Source organism: Tachypleus tridentatus, chromosome 5 (assembly GCF_004210375.1).
Source record: "Tachypleus tridentatus isolate NWPU-2018 chromosome 5, ASM421037v1, whole genome shotgun sequence".
NCBI classification, from domain to species: Eukaryota; Metazoa; Arthropoda; class Merostomata; order Xiphosura; family Limulidae; genus Tachypleus; species Tachypleus tridentatus.
In genome coordinates, this window is record NC_134829.1 from 47,730,252 (window position 1) to 47,746,947 (window position 16,696).

General features: G+C 29.8%; 1 protein-coding gene across 2 annotated transcripts in view; it reads left to right on the forward strand.

Moving 5' to 3' along the window:
* Positions 1 to 579: 579 nt before the first annotated feature.
* Positions 580 to 16,696, forward strand: part of Ipk1 (Inositol phosphate kinase 1) — a 40,516-nt gene continuing 24,399 nt past the window's right edge. For both annotated transcript variants that reach the window (XM_076502457.1, XM_076502459.1), the window contains exons 1-9: positions 580 to 891; positions 5,193 to 5,234; positions 5,494 to 5,598; positions 6,897 to 6,963; positions 7,856 to 7,983; positions 9,023 to 9,118; positions 10,477 to 10,535; positions 15,147 to 15,219; positions 16,559 to 16,638. In XM_076502457.1, coding sequence (XP_076358572.1) covers positions 757 to 891; positions 5,193 to 5,234; positions 5,494 to 5,598; positions 6,897 to 6,963; positions 7,856 to 7,983; positions 9,023 to 9,118; positions 10,477 to 10,535; positions 15,147 to 15,219; positions 16,559 to 16,638 — 785 coding nt within the window. In that variant the 5' untranslated portion in view covers positions 580 to 756. The remainder of the gene's footprint in view (positions 892 to 5,192; positions 5,235 to 5,493; positions 5,599 to 6,896; positions 6,964 to 7,855; positions 7,984 to 9,022; positions 9,119 to 10,476; positions 10,536 to 15,146; positions 15,220 to 16,558; positions 16,639 to 16,696) is intronic.

Here is a 16,696-nt window from a genome sequence, read left to right on the forward strand (position 1 = left end):
CTCGAAATTCAAACAGCATATGCCCTCCAATGGCACAACGGAATGTCTGCGGACTCACATCGCTAGGAACCGAGTTTCGATACCCGTGGTGGGTAAAACACAGATAGCCCTTTGTATAGTTTTGTGCTTAATTCCAAACAAGTAATCAGTTAAAAACATGCAAATTTTTTTCCTATATTTTGTTAAAATATGCCACGTGATGTTTAGGTTTTTAACATAAGTAACACCACTGTGAACAATATTTTGACACATTACATTTTTATTGGATTATTTTATGGCACTTATAACATATAACTTTTCTATTTTCTTTTAAGAACTACACTGATGTAATAACGAAATATCCGAATATAAATTATAATTACGCTGGCAATAAAATACATCGAGACAGCTGCTTCTGACATAATTTTAAAATTTTCCACTTTACTTAAGTAATTTACTACGCATAATTATCGCAAAACTCTCTTGCAATCATACTTGAATCGTATGTTAATTATTATTGCTCAACTTTCGGTTTAGATAGTTGTTGAGAGCTAAATTCGGTTTAGGGAAGTTTCAACCGTTCCTTTTTTTTTCACACGTAACGTTGCTTATGTTTAAGCTTTACGTAGAAGAAGCATGTGCCTGTTGCCACAACAAATCCAAAACGTATTGGTGCAACATTAAGTTTACAGATGTATTTCATGAACGAAATGTTATTGATCATTGACTTTATAAGTGGGACAGGTTTGTGATGAAGGCTAGTGTTAGAGCATTCTTATGGCTGGGTATTTTTCAAAATGTAATTCCATATGTCAGAAAGACCATAAAGAACGAAATGAGTTAGAAATTTCTCTTACGAACTGCAAGTACCGGGGTGAAGGTAATGCTGCAGTTGCAATTGCATTACTTAAGGTAAGGGCAGTAACTTACGGCTATTTATCAGCTTTAAGTGTGATATTATTAATTAACAGAGTAGGCATTTGTGAAACATTTCTTATTCTCAGGTATAACGATTTTAGTTTACATTTTAAAGGAAGAGTGTATTGATAAAATTTAAAGTATAGATGTCTCTTACCCACCATTTTCTCTTTCACGTGTTGATATATAGCATATGTTAACTGTATTTAGGAAAAAAAAAACCAATATAATTTTGATAATATGTTGTTTTCGATGTGAAGAACCGGTATCCTCTGCAGAGAGCTTTTGATTTCTGTTTAGGCTTAACATTACAAGGTGCACTTTTAGTTTGTCGTAAATTGTTACCAGAATGTACCATATCGTTACGAAGCATGAAATTGTTTAATTATTTTGCTATATGATCAGATTTACAAAATTTTGCATTTTTTTTTTTTTTGTTGTACCTCCATATGCATTACTTTATGCTTGAGGTTGGAAATGAAATTTCAAATTTCACAAACGTTGTATATTTCTACTAGCATTGTTGCACTGGGACTGACACCTTCACAGTTATAACTTGTAAAACTAGTACGGTAATAATTGTACTAGTGGTATTAACTAATAACTTTTTAAAAAAACAGACTCGCACTGTGATAAAATTATTATTATTATTTTAAACATTCAAGAGGTTTATCTTATTGGTAGTAGCAGTTTAATGGTATATACATTTATAATGTTATAATAGTGTTTTTAAACCTTATATTTAATATTTGCCATGGTCTGGACTGGTATTAATAGTAATTAATATCTCTCAACAACATTTCATGTGCTAACTGTGGTTTATTGAAATGGTATAACTTTACACTTAACAATGCCTAAAAAACTTTACAGCAAAATTAGTGGATAAGAGCTTTGTTTCATACATTTTACCCAAAATCTTCAATAATTTGTTTTTTAAGACTAGAATATACTAATAATCTTTCAAAAAGTTATTTAAAAGATGTTGTAGCCCATAGTTTTCTAATTGCTGTATCAATTAATGATCTAGAAAATAGTTTTTTGAGATGGCACAAAGTTTACATAACGGTCATTCTATGCCATCTCACCAAGGACTTCCCAGTTCATGCCATAAATGTTCTTTAGCAAATGTAAGCAAAAATTTTATTTTGATTTACTTAGCAATGCAGTTCAGTTTTAGGATTTTTAATGGCTGAATAAGTCAAAATGAAATTTTTGCCTGAATATTTTCAAGAAAATCTATGATATGAACTGGGAAAAGTTCATTTTTCAGGGCAAGTTGGTATGGACTGACCCATTATATTGTATTAGTAGGACAATAAAGCTTTCAGTGGGTAAAAGAAAAGTAAAATTATCCTATTAATATTTTTTTTTTTTTTTAAGGCTAAAAGCGGTGTTATTAAAAAGAAATGTTTAAATGTTATGAAAAACTACTTTGAGAAATAACTGCATCCTTATTATCAATTATTATATAACTTTGTACAAGTTCCTTCTCTATAACTAATCTGTAAAATAACTATTTATGATATAGCAAAGTAGGTGATGTATTTTTGTTATTGTATGGGAGTTAAACCGAAGTAACAGCTGTAGACATATTTTAATCATAATAATGTGTATGTAAATAGGTTTCATGTTACGAACAAAGAAAATTGTATTTTTATCTTTTTGAATCTTTGTTGTTTTATTTTTATGGACACATAACCTCAGTTAAGCCAAATGGCCTACTTTTGTGTGTTCTTAGTTCTCTTATGGAAGATACTGTTGTGTAAATACTTTAGATTTCTCAGTGATGTCGAGAAACCCACTTGTTGAGAAATTTATATGCAAAAACGGCTCGTTTGGGTTGAGAAAATATGTAAAATATGTGAATATGTAAAATATTTTCTCAACCCAAACGAGTCGTTTTTGCATATAAATTGCTTTACATTTCTATCCGTGTTGGAGCTAGCTGGTAGAAATTGTAAGGATGTGTTATTGATTATCTATTTATCAAAACTGTGTGTAAATAATCACTTCTAATTAATCTAATTAACACAATCAAATAGAGTAAGGTATTGCCTAGCTTAAAATAATGTTTTTTTTTATTATATACAGTATAAGGTGTAGTGAAGAAGTTATTCAAAACCACAGTCAGTGAAACAAACTATCAGAAGATTTTAATTTAGAGAAACTCACTCTAACTTGTTAAGTCTCATTTTGCCTTCTGGCAAAATAAAGGTCAACAAGCCTAGGAGATCCTCAAATTTTTAACTTTCTTTATGAAAAACCGTTTAGTTTCAAGTGACCTTGGAGGTGTTGAAATTACATAGTTCTTTAATGAAGCAGTTTTTATTATTTTTTTAGTGTTGTTATTTATTTTGTATACAATTTTTATTGGTTTCAAAATCTCGTGTGAAGAAAAATGGTATTACAGGTGTCTCCATATTTAATGTCAATTTTATGTTTATAAATTACATCAAGAGTGTAACCTTCTTAATCTTTCTAACAAAATTGACATGATGTAAAAATATCTTGTTTTATCTTTCAGTGATACTGTATTGGAAGCTGTTTTTAATATCAACCCTGTTCTGGATTGATGGTAGAATGTGACAGTGTTCTGGCTTAAGCTGACTAGACAGTGAGCGTGCACTGAGTTGATGGTAGAATGTGCTAGTGATCTGACTTACATTTGTCATCCAGTGTTGCATGTCCCATTAATTTTGAAATATGCATCACAGAGTTTACTGGAGATCTGTTGCCAGTTTATAATTGTAATTTGGGGTAAAGCAAACACATGCTATAAAAACAGGTATCCATGTGTGGGTAAAACAAAACAAGTACATAATTTGTCTGTGTTAACCTTGAAACTGTAGTTTGACAGCAGATGAAACTATATAGCATTTGAAAGAACATGCTGTTTGTAGTTTCACTAAAATATTTTTATTTACTTATAGTTTAAATAACATGATAGACCCATCAACCATAGCAATTTGATAAGTATATGTTTTGATGTTGTAAAATTAAGTATGTACTTTGCAGGTATTGGTTCTACAATATAATAAAAAATGTATATGCACTACAGTGTAGATAAGCCTTGTTACTTACACTACCTCTCTTCAGGGTTACATAGCAACTATCATAGCGTTTGAAGACAGTGAGTGGCCCAATGGTAAATTTGGGCTTCACAACCCGATAAATGTTTTATTATAATTCAAATATTTATCAAATCTTCCCTTATTGTAATGCTTTCTCCATATCTGTACACAAAAGTAAAGTCAAACCACCCTGTTTATATTAGGTGTTTTATCATTCTTTCAAACTTCCTAATCTTTTGATAACAAAATCAGATTTAACGTGATCATATGGTTTGATTTTGTTTCCGTCTAGTTCATGGTGAGGAATATTGCTTAAATTTTTGTATGTAAAAATTGAACAAAATATAGGATTTAATTACCCAGTCGTCTTGTAATTATCGTATACAAGTTTTCTGTTATCACCCCTCAAAGACCCTATTTCTATCCTAAAATATTGTATACCTTAAAATAATTGAAATAAATTCTTGTTAATGTTCATATCTTCAGACAACCATTTTCTCCATATATATATTATTATTTTTAATTCAATATTTGACCAACTTTTTTGAGGAAGTTTATTGTTAGGATTGAAATGCATAGGTTATACATTATTATTGTCTATCAAGAATGCTATTTAATGTCTGTTATCTGGGAAATGAATTATATTATTGTGAACCTATTCTGAAAGGTATTGTTTTGTATTTTTATGTTGAGAAGTGTAAAATAATGCATATGGGATATGACTGTTTGCAGCTGACTTGCTCCATGTACATGGGAATACTGTCTCTGTAAAAAGAAATGTGACTGTATGGAAGAAAGCTAACAGCTGGAAATTTAAAAATTAAAAATAAAATAAGTCACAGCATAAGACTGTAGAAAAGGTACTAGAATGATACTTTCTTTGAAATCATTTGAGTTATGAAAGTATCAGTTAGATTCTGACTTCTAAATGGGCTACAGGTATAAGGATACAAAAATGACAACTTGAAATTCTGGGAAATATTCCTCTTTAGGAATAATATGGTTATTAAATGGTTTGTCCAATGATGTGCAAAAATACTATACAAACTTGGTGGATCAGTAATTCATGTAAACATTTACATTTTATTTAGGTTAGCTGCTTCAGATCTTTTCTGTTGTTGATGAATAGGAATGCTCCATGATTTAGATTTTCTCTTATCCTATTCATTCATATTATATGTATGCATATTTTAATAAAATTTGCATTTTCTTTGTTTTTTCTAGGAAAAAAAGGTGTTAAGGCTGTTGAAGAGTGAGAAAAATGAGGTAAGAGATTATTATTGTGATAAGAGGAATTTCTAAGTGAAAAGAGTTAGTTTTACATATTTCAAACTTCCATAAAATTCTTGTGTTCACAAAGCATGATTTTGCATTCTTACATGGCTGTTAGTTTTATTGTGTGACGTATGAAGTATCAGTAATTCTTTTTCTGCTGGTTACAAAATTGGCATTTCATGAGATAGATAAGATTTTATGGAAAATCTTTCCAGACGTTTATTGTTCTTTTTTTCATTGAATTTTGAAGAAGGAAAGCACGAAGAGGGAGGTGTCAGATAAATTATGGAGATATGTGGAGTTTGTACATACTGTGATGAAGCCCTTACTGAGCCCAGCTTTCCTTCACTGTCCTGTAAGTTGAAAGATGTTTTCTTCACTCATTAGAATTTGTAACCTTGATAAAATTTACTACTTATCTGTGGTTACACCTAAACTTTTTGTGATACCACCAGAGATTATGTAAAGATATACTTATCAAGTTTGTTTTCTATGTTAATAATTTTTTTCTAGGCGTAGCCTTAAAAATATAATAGATTATCTGTTGCTTGTTCATGTAGCAACTTCTCAGGCTATGGATAAATCTTCACCAAATTTAGTATGAAGGTTCATTAGGCCCATGCTGGTGTACATACAAATGTACAGTTTTGTCTCTTTTTTTTTTTTTCCTTCTTTTTTTGTATTTTTGTACACTACTTTGCCCCCTGTAGATGGATCTTCACCAGGTTTGATGTGGATGCTCATTGGGTCCATGGAAAGATACAAATTTTCATTTTTGCATTTTTTTTAACACAACCTCCTCTCCTGTAGATGGATCTTCACCAAATTTGGTGTGGAGGTTTGTTGGGTTCATGGACAAATATATACAGATTTTCCATTTTATGGGCATTTTTTGCAGTTTTTATCACTACTTCAACCCCTTTTGATGGATCTTCACCAAATTTAAAATGAACTTTTGTTGGGTCCATGAACAGGTCCTACACATTTTCAGTTTTTGTATTTTGTGGTATTTATGGACATTTTTATGTTTTTTAGAGTTACTTATCAGGGAAGCAGTTTTTCATGTCATAAGACATCCTTTCATTAATCATTAAGTTACGTAAGTCCCATCCAAGGTAGGAGTACTCCAGATAGTTTTTGATATATTTATGATTTTATTTGTATAGCTATAGGTTTTACGAAACAGTCTCCGAAAGATAAGATGATTGGTTATCAGACTGTTCATGGGATAAGATTACATAGCTTTTTTATTTATACTTGATAATACTGACAAGTAAAAAAAAAGAAATTATCAACTTTTTAGTTTATAGACTACTTGGAGTTGGCAAATGTTAATGTTGCACATAAAGATATTATTATACAAGTGACTGTTTTATTTAAAACTTGTATTAGGCACTTTTATGTATTAGTATTGAATTACACAGGAAGAGTTAGTTTTTCTTTTCAGTTTTATCACTAATTTAACACATTTTTTCATACACCTAAACTACTGTATCTTTAACAAAATGTTATTCAGAAAAGGAACGTGTTATAATATTGTTTGAAATTTTTAAAGATGGAATTTTTTAAGAATGTAACAATATTTTTTTTGCATATAAAACACTGTTCTGATGGGTTTTTTTTTTCTGTATTGTTTATTTTTATGTCACTTAGAACTTAGTAAATTTGTCAGTAGAAGATGTCAGAACACTGAACAAAATTATGGAAGGACAAAGACCAGGTAAAGAATTTTAGTTTTGTTCTTCATGTAAATTGTTATTGTTGTATAACATTTTATGTTATAAAGAAGTTCTTTGTGTTTTATTTATCCATGTGTGTTCATAGATACTGTAAATCAAAAAAATATATGAATGAGTCACAAAAAGTTAATAGTACAATGCATTCTAAGTTTCTAACCAAAAGCTTTAAGTTAAACCTTACATTCGTGAAGAAGTGTTAGCAGTGTCTTTTGAATTTGTAACTTTGTGAAAATTGAGATCAGATAACTAAGCAGAATATAGTAATGGACAGTATTAAAGAAACTACTGTATCATTTGTTGAAGCGTCATGTTGAATATAAATCTGTCAACCAAACAAAACCAATAGCATCTAATGTTATTATCATTCAGTGATTGAACATTGTAACAGATTGAGTGTATGACCAAAGGTTAGGATAACAGAAGTTCTTGTGTGTTCTTAAATGTATTCATAAACATTTTCTTATGGGTATTCCTTACTGATAGCCGTAAGATGTCTTATGTTCTTTCATCACACTGCTATTAAATACACTAACAAAAATATTAATATACTGTAATTTCTCCAAATGGGGGCTGAAGCCCACCTAGAGAGGTCATCTGTTTTAACCAATTGCACCACTATACCGTAATGTGTTAACTGTTGTTCATTAGTCAATAAACTTACGTCACGTAACTGTGCACCTTACTAGTAGTAAATATATAATGTTCAGTAACTGTGCACCTTACTAGTAGTAAATATATAATGTTCAGTAACTGTGCACCTTACTAGTAGTAAATATATAATGTTCAGTAACTGTGCACCTTACTAGTAGTAAATGTATAATGTTCAGTAACTGTACTATTTTAACCTGAACACCAATGTTGTTACTATCTCAGACTACAGGGTGTGGAAATTGGTTCCAGAAGCACCAACTTCAGCAATTGTTTTACAAGATTACTGCACCTTTCCACCTACGTTCCCCTACCTTCCCTCTGAGGGACCAGTTATAGGAGTAGAAATAAAGGTAAAACAGAAATTTGTATATCTTTATCCACACATATGTGTGTTTCATTCATTGTTGAAACAAACTATATGAAGTGAAACAGATCATTGAATTTTAGTTAAAATTGGTAGTGACATTGTGTGTTTATGTGTACTAAATGTAGCAGAAGGTTATATATTTTTCCAAAGAGACACTGGTGATAGATAATGGACATGTAAATTTGTTGAAACAGTTTTATTTCAAAGTAATAATAAGATCACCAACTATGGTCATAGATGGCATAATTTATAAATATAAACCGGGAAAAAAAACCATTAAGTTTTTTTGTTTTGTTTTTTAATACCTTCAGTTTAAGATTAAGGATTATAATAATGGTTACATAACCTTTAAAATGAAAACTTGCTTTTTGGAGCAGCTGACATATTTGTGTTTGTCACAATAATTAGGTGAATAGAGAGAGTAGATGTTACAGATTGTTGTTGCAGTAGAGTCTACTCAAATGACTTAATGTGTTGTGTTGGTATATTAAAGTATACTGAAATGACTTTATAAGTGTTACATTGGTGCATTACAGTATATAAAAATCTATTAAGTGTTATGTTCTTGCTTTGTCCCTCATCATATCAATGCAGTATGATAAAACTTAGGTAATTCTTAGTTTTGATGGTTATCTCTGAGGGTGTGGTAATATAAAACTCACAATTTCTGATAACTTCATTGTGTTTTCTCTTAGAATTGACTTTTGCATAACTTTTAATTAGAGAAATACTACAAGATGGATAGTTCATCAGTATGCTTTTACAATGAAAAACTATTTCATAATGTTCACATTTTTGTCACATGCTCAAAGTGTAGAATAGCCCGTAAGGTGATTTACGCATCGAAGCCGGAAGCTGTGTGAATTAGTAACAGGCACTTTTGTTCATGTATTCTAAGTAGTTCGGATAATCTCTCTCATATATTCCAGTGAAGACTATAGTTTTGTTGTGACTTTTATCACAAAAGATGACATCCAGTAACACTGTTGAGAGTATCTGAGAAACAAAGTTGTTTTTGATAGGCAAAACAAGGATTCTTGCCTCCTCTGGAGATTCTTCCGAAGGACCAAAAAATCAAAGCATCGATCTGTAGATTTTGTCTTCTTCAGCATTATAAAGTAAGTGCTATATGTTAGACTGTTTGAAAGGTTGACTTATGTTGCATTAAATACCTTCCTTTATCCTGAGGTCAAGTGAAGTAGGTTACCATGCTTTGCAGCTAAGATCGGTATTGAATTGAATCTCTACTTGCGTTTTATATATGCATGTGTTTAAAGTGGTCATAATTTCTTTCACGTGCACATCAAAATGTGTGATTGTATAGTGGAAAGAGTATGTAGATTTTTGAAACTAACAATAAATATGTCAGTCATCATGAATTAATTAGAAATCATTTAGGTGTTTTTTTCAAAATGTTTACAATTCTGTACATAAAATGTTTTGTTGACTTGTGTAAATAACAATTTACACAATTTGGATCAGCCTGAGCCTGTGCTTTCCTGAATAAGCAAGCAAAAATGATGTGTACCATGTATATAAATACAGTATACCAAGAAAACTTAATATAATCATAGAAAGTAACGAGAACAGTTTACTATAACTGAAAATACAATAGTGAGTAAAACAACATTATTAGCCAATCACAAATGTGAACTTTTTCTAATATATTCAGCCCATTTTGGTGAATTGTACCAACATTTCACTTGTGCAAAGAACAATCTTATTCGAATAAAAAAAAAAATATAGAAAAAGATAATTTTTTATATTGGAAGTTAGGGAATTTACCAGTAATATTGGTTCAAGATTGGAGTCAACATTACATGTGTACATGAATAAGTGTACAGTAAACTGTGATGCCGGTTTGAGTAAGGGTTTATTCTAAGACGCTGTTCGTTCGTCAGACGTCAGAGGAGTTTGAGTTGGTTGTACGAAGTTTTAAGTTTCGTTGAACAACAATTAAATTCAAACCATGCTTACATGTACATCAGTTAAACCCTGTGACATTCTTAAGTAGGTATGAGGGATGTAGCTTATTTGTAGATATTAAGAAAATTTGTTTTCTTCAGGTTAAAAATATTACCTGAAAAGCCTGTTTAAGGAAATCAGAAGCATGAACGGTTAAGGTCAATCTACGAGTCATATTGCTGTTAGCTGTTAATTTTTTAAATATTCATTTGTTAAAATGGGTGTAGTTCTGTTTGTTCTATAATGTGATCACTGTAAACAAGTGCATTACTCTAATCTTTTCTATAATGTGATGACCATTAGAAAGGTTCATTAATTTAACCTTTATCTGTAATGTGATTATAGTTAAAAAATACATTATTTTAATCTTTTCTATAACATGATCACCGATAAAATAAAAGTATGTTAAATATATACTGAGTTTTTTAGGTTGCACTGTTTTTTCAGTTGATGAAGAAAGTATATCCCCCAGAAAGTACTGAAAATGTTATTTTTATAATGGTTTATACAGGTAAAAAAAGGAACCAAACCCTCTATCAGTCAGTATTGTCCATTGGATTTGTTTAGTGGGTAAGTAAAAGAATGCAGGTTATAATGTACAATGTACGGAGTGTTTCATCTTGGAATGGTTTATAAGGCTTAAGTTTATACTTTAAGTTTAATGTTAACAAATACACTTTAGTGCTAAAGGTATATTAGATTAATCTTTTCTATAATGTAAACACTTTTGAAATAGTTAAAATGTAAAAGTACATCTCCATGTTAATTTCTATTCTGACAGTAAAAAGTATTGGTAGACTTGATTATTAATGTGTACTTAACTTTTATCTTTGGAATCAGAAGATGACTTTCAAGCTTATTTTCCAGATTTGTAAAATTTCTTTAACTGTTACAACTCGCTTGTTTGTTCTACAGTGCAAAACTTTTGAATATTACTTCTTATAAGCAGTAAAACAAATTGCATATATCTGAACAATCCCAACTACAACCCTATTTGAACTTCCCTGAAGTAATTTATTTACAAAGTAGTCTAGTGCACATTTGCTCCATTCTTGAACTCTAAGCCTAATCAGTATGTGAAGAATAAAACAATAGTTTTATATAGTTTCTTAATGCATTTTTTCACATCTCTCTTATTCAGTTTGTTTGTTTGTTTTCAGGGTTTACTATGGTATTATGGATAACTTGTTTTAGAACTAGGCCTAGTTATTTGGAAGGACCCAAATTTCACATTCAGAATATTGTAAAAAATCTTATCTATAACCCACCTTTATAATACAACTTTGTAGAAAGGTAGAAGAGAAATATTCATATCATCGAAAAAACAGTGTTTTGAAAAAACACAAACCTATTGACAAAACGTTAATGACATGCCTAGTGCACTAAAACTTTTAAACGGGTAACCTCTTCTCTACCCAAAGCTTTAATTAAAGAAAGAGCCTACATAAGGTTATAAATATTTCCCAAAAGGTGCTGTAATGAGGCTGTAGGCTGGAAGTATTCTGAATTTTAGATATTTTAAAACATGTCTAGTGCATGAGATATGTAGTTTGGAAATTTTGTCATTGATAAGACGTGAATTTTCATTAACAAACAATCCTTCATATATACACAGTTAAATGGATATTTAATAACTGGAACTTTTAATGAATTACAACTGAAAAGACAACTAGCAACATTGTTGTAAAGATGCTTTCATTTTTTTTTAATTTTGACAATTTTGCTGTGATTGAAATTTTGTGTTTAAAAAACTCAGTCAGAGGTGTTACAGTTGCTGTGTCTCTGCACGCAATGAAAGTGTTACAAAATTTACCTTCTTCCCTTCTTAGTTCAGTTTTTCTTTTTTTTAATGAAAGAATACAAAAAAACTCGAGTGTTTTAGAAAGATTGAAAGAACTGTCATGTGCGTTTGCATGATGAAGAATTCATTTATATAGCTATGGAAATAAACTCCAAAGTAAGGAAAGAGTAAACTCCATGTTAGACGTATAGCACTCATGAAGGAAATATGTGAGGCTCCAAGTAACTAAGTAGAAGGTTTTATAGTTTGTTATTTAAATGTCAGGTTTCAATCCCTACAGAACAGACACAGCATGTGTAACTTTGTGCTTAAAACCAAACAAAAATCAATAGTGAGCAGGTCTTTAATTGAAGTTATTAATGGGAAATGTTTTCAGTAGTTTCACACAACATTTTGTTTCATAGGGTTTCAGGAAAGTTGTTAACACAAAGCTATTGTCAGTAGTTTCACATGGTTGTTTTTTGGAGTTTCTAAAACAAATTGTTATTGATAAGATGTCATCAGTTTCATATGGTAACTTGTTTTCTAGGGTAATACAAAAGTCATTAATGAGAAATTGTCAATAGTTTCCCACAGCAACTTGGATGAGTAGATTCCATCTAGCCTGTATTCCCATAAAGCAGTTATATTGTAACTTTTTGAAATGTACACATATCTTGATATTTTGAACAGTATCAGCAGATATTACAAGACAATCATACACAAAGTATCAGCAGATATTACAAGACAATCATACACAAAGTATCAGCAGATATTACAAGACAATCATACACAAAGTATCAGCAGATATTACAAGACAATCATACACAAAGTATCAGCAGCTATTACAAGACAATCATACACAAAGTATCACATATTACAAGACAATCATACACAAAGTATCACATTACAAGACAATCATACACAAAGTATCACATTACAAGACAATCATACACAAAGTATCAGCAAATATTACAAGACAATCATACACAAAGTATCAGCATATTACAAGAGACAATCATACACAAAGTATCACATATTTTAATAGAGTTGAACATTTTTTAATTAACTGTCTACTTGTTCTTTTTTATTTTCAAATGTTAACTACCCAACATACAAAGTAATTTTGATTTTACAATTTAAAATATTTCTATGCATCAGAAAGTTATCATATTACACATGCAAAATCTCCCTAAACTTCTAATATCCTCCAGATAATTATCAAACATTTTTTTCAGAAAAATCACCTTATATTTTGTTATTTTTGCTTTTATATCTTTGTATGGATTTGGTCAATTTGACTGACTGTAATCACAGTAAAAAAAAAGGAAATAGATGTAAGCTATACTTCATTCTAGGATTACTGCAAGTTATAACACAGAACCACAGATATTTAGTATAACTATTTTAAATCTCACAACATTTTACATATGTAAAGCTTTTTATTTAAAATTATTAACCTTTCAGCAGTGTTTGACTTCTGTTATAAAACTTGAATGGTGAGAAACATGTATGGTAATATTACTGTATCCAGTAATATAAAAGTGGCCTTTAAAAAGTAACCTATCTTGGCTGTGTACTGATGGACCATTATTTTGTAAAATACTGTCACATTTTGTTTATAATGCATTATGTATGTATATACAATACTAGTATTTACAAACAAGTTCTTAAATTTCAGTATTTTTCTTTTAAATATACAACAGTAAATAAAGAAGTATAGAAAACAATTATCTCTTCTAGTTATGAACTTTGTATCCAATTGCTGCTTACCATAATTTGCTAAGCCTTATCAAGTTTGGCACATAGAGAACATAAAACAACATAATGTTTTTTAGGTTTTAATATATGCATTTTGAACTAAAAAATTACTATATAAATCCCAGAGATATCCACTATAATTTATCAGACTTAGTAAGGAAGCTGTATTTGAGCCTAGAAAGATATGATTGGTTATTCAAACATCTTGTAGGTGTACATAAGCATTTAAAATGTAAAGAAATGGGTGGGGCTACTGTGTTGGGTTCACTAAATGTAGCAATACCTCAACAAATAGAAACATTAGGATTATATTCTAGCTTGTAAGTAATGGTGATTTGAGTTTACAATTCTTAAGAAACTATAGACTTTGTACATTAGAAACATCTAATGTGAACCAGTGCTGCATTCAACTTACCAGGTGATACACATTAGTAAATTTTTAGGTTTCTTTATATTTACTTTTAAATTAAGAAATTAAATAATGTATAATATTAAAATTTGATTTATAATCAACAGTTTAATACCAAACATATTGACATACATACATAAAATAGTAGTACAATAAAATTTGAATATAAGCCTACAAACTTGTATTGAAATTGATGACATGAACTTTGAAGGGTTATAGGGATTAAAAGATGTTATTAAGATGTCAGTAGTTTCACTTCTTTTGTGAGATTTTAATGTGTAGTAAATCCTTGATTATCTTGTTAAAATAAAGTTCTTATTTGTATAATCTTGATATTTTCAAGTATTATTAGTAGCACATGCTTATTTGTTCTGAATAGGTTTATTTTCACTGTAATAGCATCACTGTTTGAAATGTTGTTGATAAAGAACATCAAAAATCATAAAGTATTGGTATGTACTGTAGTGCTTCATAAAAGTTATGCTAAAATCAATTAATAAACACTTCTAAAAGCAGAAATACATTTCAACACATAGCTCATCCAGTATTTGAAAAAAAAATTCTTTTTTTCTTTTTAAAAGCATGTAAACTGATGGATTTCAGATTCATGTAATCAGTTTTGAAATGAAAATACTGAAATAGCTTACCCTTTACAAGTATTATTTCTCTGAAGATACATTATTTGTATTTATTTTCATTTTTATAGTAGTTTATTTCTGTGTTTGTGGCAGGTTGTTATGTCATAAATAAAAATTTTAAGACAGAAATAACTTAAGTTACAATAAAGGTGTTTTTTTTTCCCTAAAGCCTGAAGCTTAACAGTGTGTAACTTTTTGTTTGACAATGTAAAACAGTTATCAGTAGCCCTTTTGAAAGTTCTTGGCCTGATTTCATTTATAAATTTTATGTATTAATTGTTGTTAATGGATCAACCAATTCTTTGCCAGTGATGTGGCCAGTCAGTGAATTAGTGACACACTAGTTTCATGACTGTTAGAATAGCTCTTTTTAAAGTGACATCACAGAACAGCTACAAATAATTTTAATAATGTTTTCTAAGTTAGCTCAGTTAAAGTTTCTTGTAAGAAAAAATGTGTATTTTTTATCAGGTTCACTGCACTACATCATACCATTGTTTTTACACCAGGCCTAGCTTGGATGTTAGAGTATATTTTTACCAAAGATTTGTGTGTTAATAATGTGTGTTTTCGTTGTTATTTTTATTTCCTAGATGTCCTAATCGTATGAAGGTAGCCATTCAGAATCTTTTTAAAACTCCCCAGAATAACCTGAGAATTGTCCGGGTGAGATATTTTCTCAGTAATCTGAATTACTTATAAGAAAACATGTTAAGATTTGTGCTTCATATCAGATAATTCAGTTTAATTTTGTAAGTTATTATAATAGAAAAATGTTTTCATGGTTACTGTAGTCACTTTATACAGTTGACTGTTATCATACACTATACATTGTACATTACACAGGTCTGCAGTAGTTTTATTGCCTTGAAATTTTCACATGTTTTATAGTAATTCCTGTAAGCTAAATTTGAAAATGATATCCATTTTCCTCCAGTTCCTCGCTAGTACAGCTGTAAGTCTACGGGTTTACAATGCTAAAATTAGGGGTTTGCAACAAGAGGTTGTGTAAATAACCCAAACATATTCTGTTATATTTGTGGTAAATTTGTTGTAACTTTGAATTAAGTAAGAGTTTTTTTCTTTCAAATTCATAAGCAAATCCCCACGTGATAGAAAAAATGAATATTATTTTTGAAATCTGCACAGCTGATTTATGACAAAATCTATTATTAAAACCAAAACTACTTTTAAGAAGTTTAAATTTGCACATCCAGATGCTACTGTGCATTTCTTTATTCAATCCAGTCTTATAACATTTGTGAAACAATTCTAAAAAAGCATTATAATGAATTATAACCACCTATCCTCATATCATGGGCTATTTATGTATTATTTCAGTTGTATCATGAAGTAACTAATAGATTAGTAATAATTAGAAGTGTGACATTGTTTTTCAAGTACAGTTGTCTAACATTGTATTTTGTACTTTATTCAAGGCCTACCTTCAAGTTATATATGCCATTCTATTATATTTAGATTATAAATTTGTATATAAATATGTTAAATTTACAAGGATTTGTCCTCAGCTTTCTAGAATTAACCATTTATTCTAACAATCTTGATTTTAGTGCTGATTACCCTCACTAGGGGGCAAAGCACGGTTTAGTTGTTCGCACATAGATTTTAGGATTCACAGTTTACATCTCTCTGTTGCACAAAATGCACCCTGCACTTTGAGGTTGTAAGTGTTCTCTAAGAATGAGGGTCAAATACTATTATTTAATGAAATAATTATTTCAAAAATTAGGAAAAATGACTATATATGGATAGCTTTGTGTAGAGTTTCATATAAAGGAAACAATAAAAGCAAATGACAGACAAAGCCTACTGGTAGCCAAGTTTGATTCATAATGAACCTAATACATGAACCAGACACAAGTTTAAAAACTTTATACATGTATAAAAAAATGTTTCTAAAAAAAACCCTAAGTACAACTATCGTAAACTTTTTATTTTGCTAGTGTTGATTTTTATGCAAGAACTATTTGTTCCACTGTCTTAGGACCAAGAAATAGTTTACAGTAGAGAAAAAAAAGGAAGTTTGACAGCAGTCTTCTCTGACTTTTTTCATAACTCTGAAAAGTGAGTACCAATAGTCATATTTTTGTCATGAAATCAAAATTTGTAATTTTATTAAAGA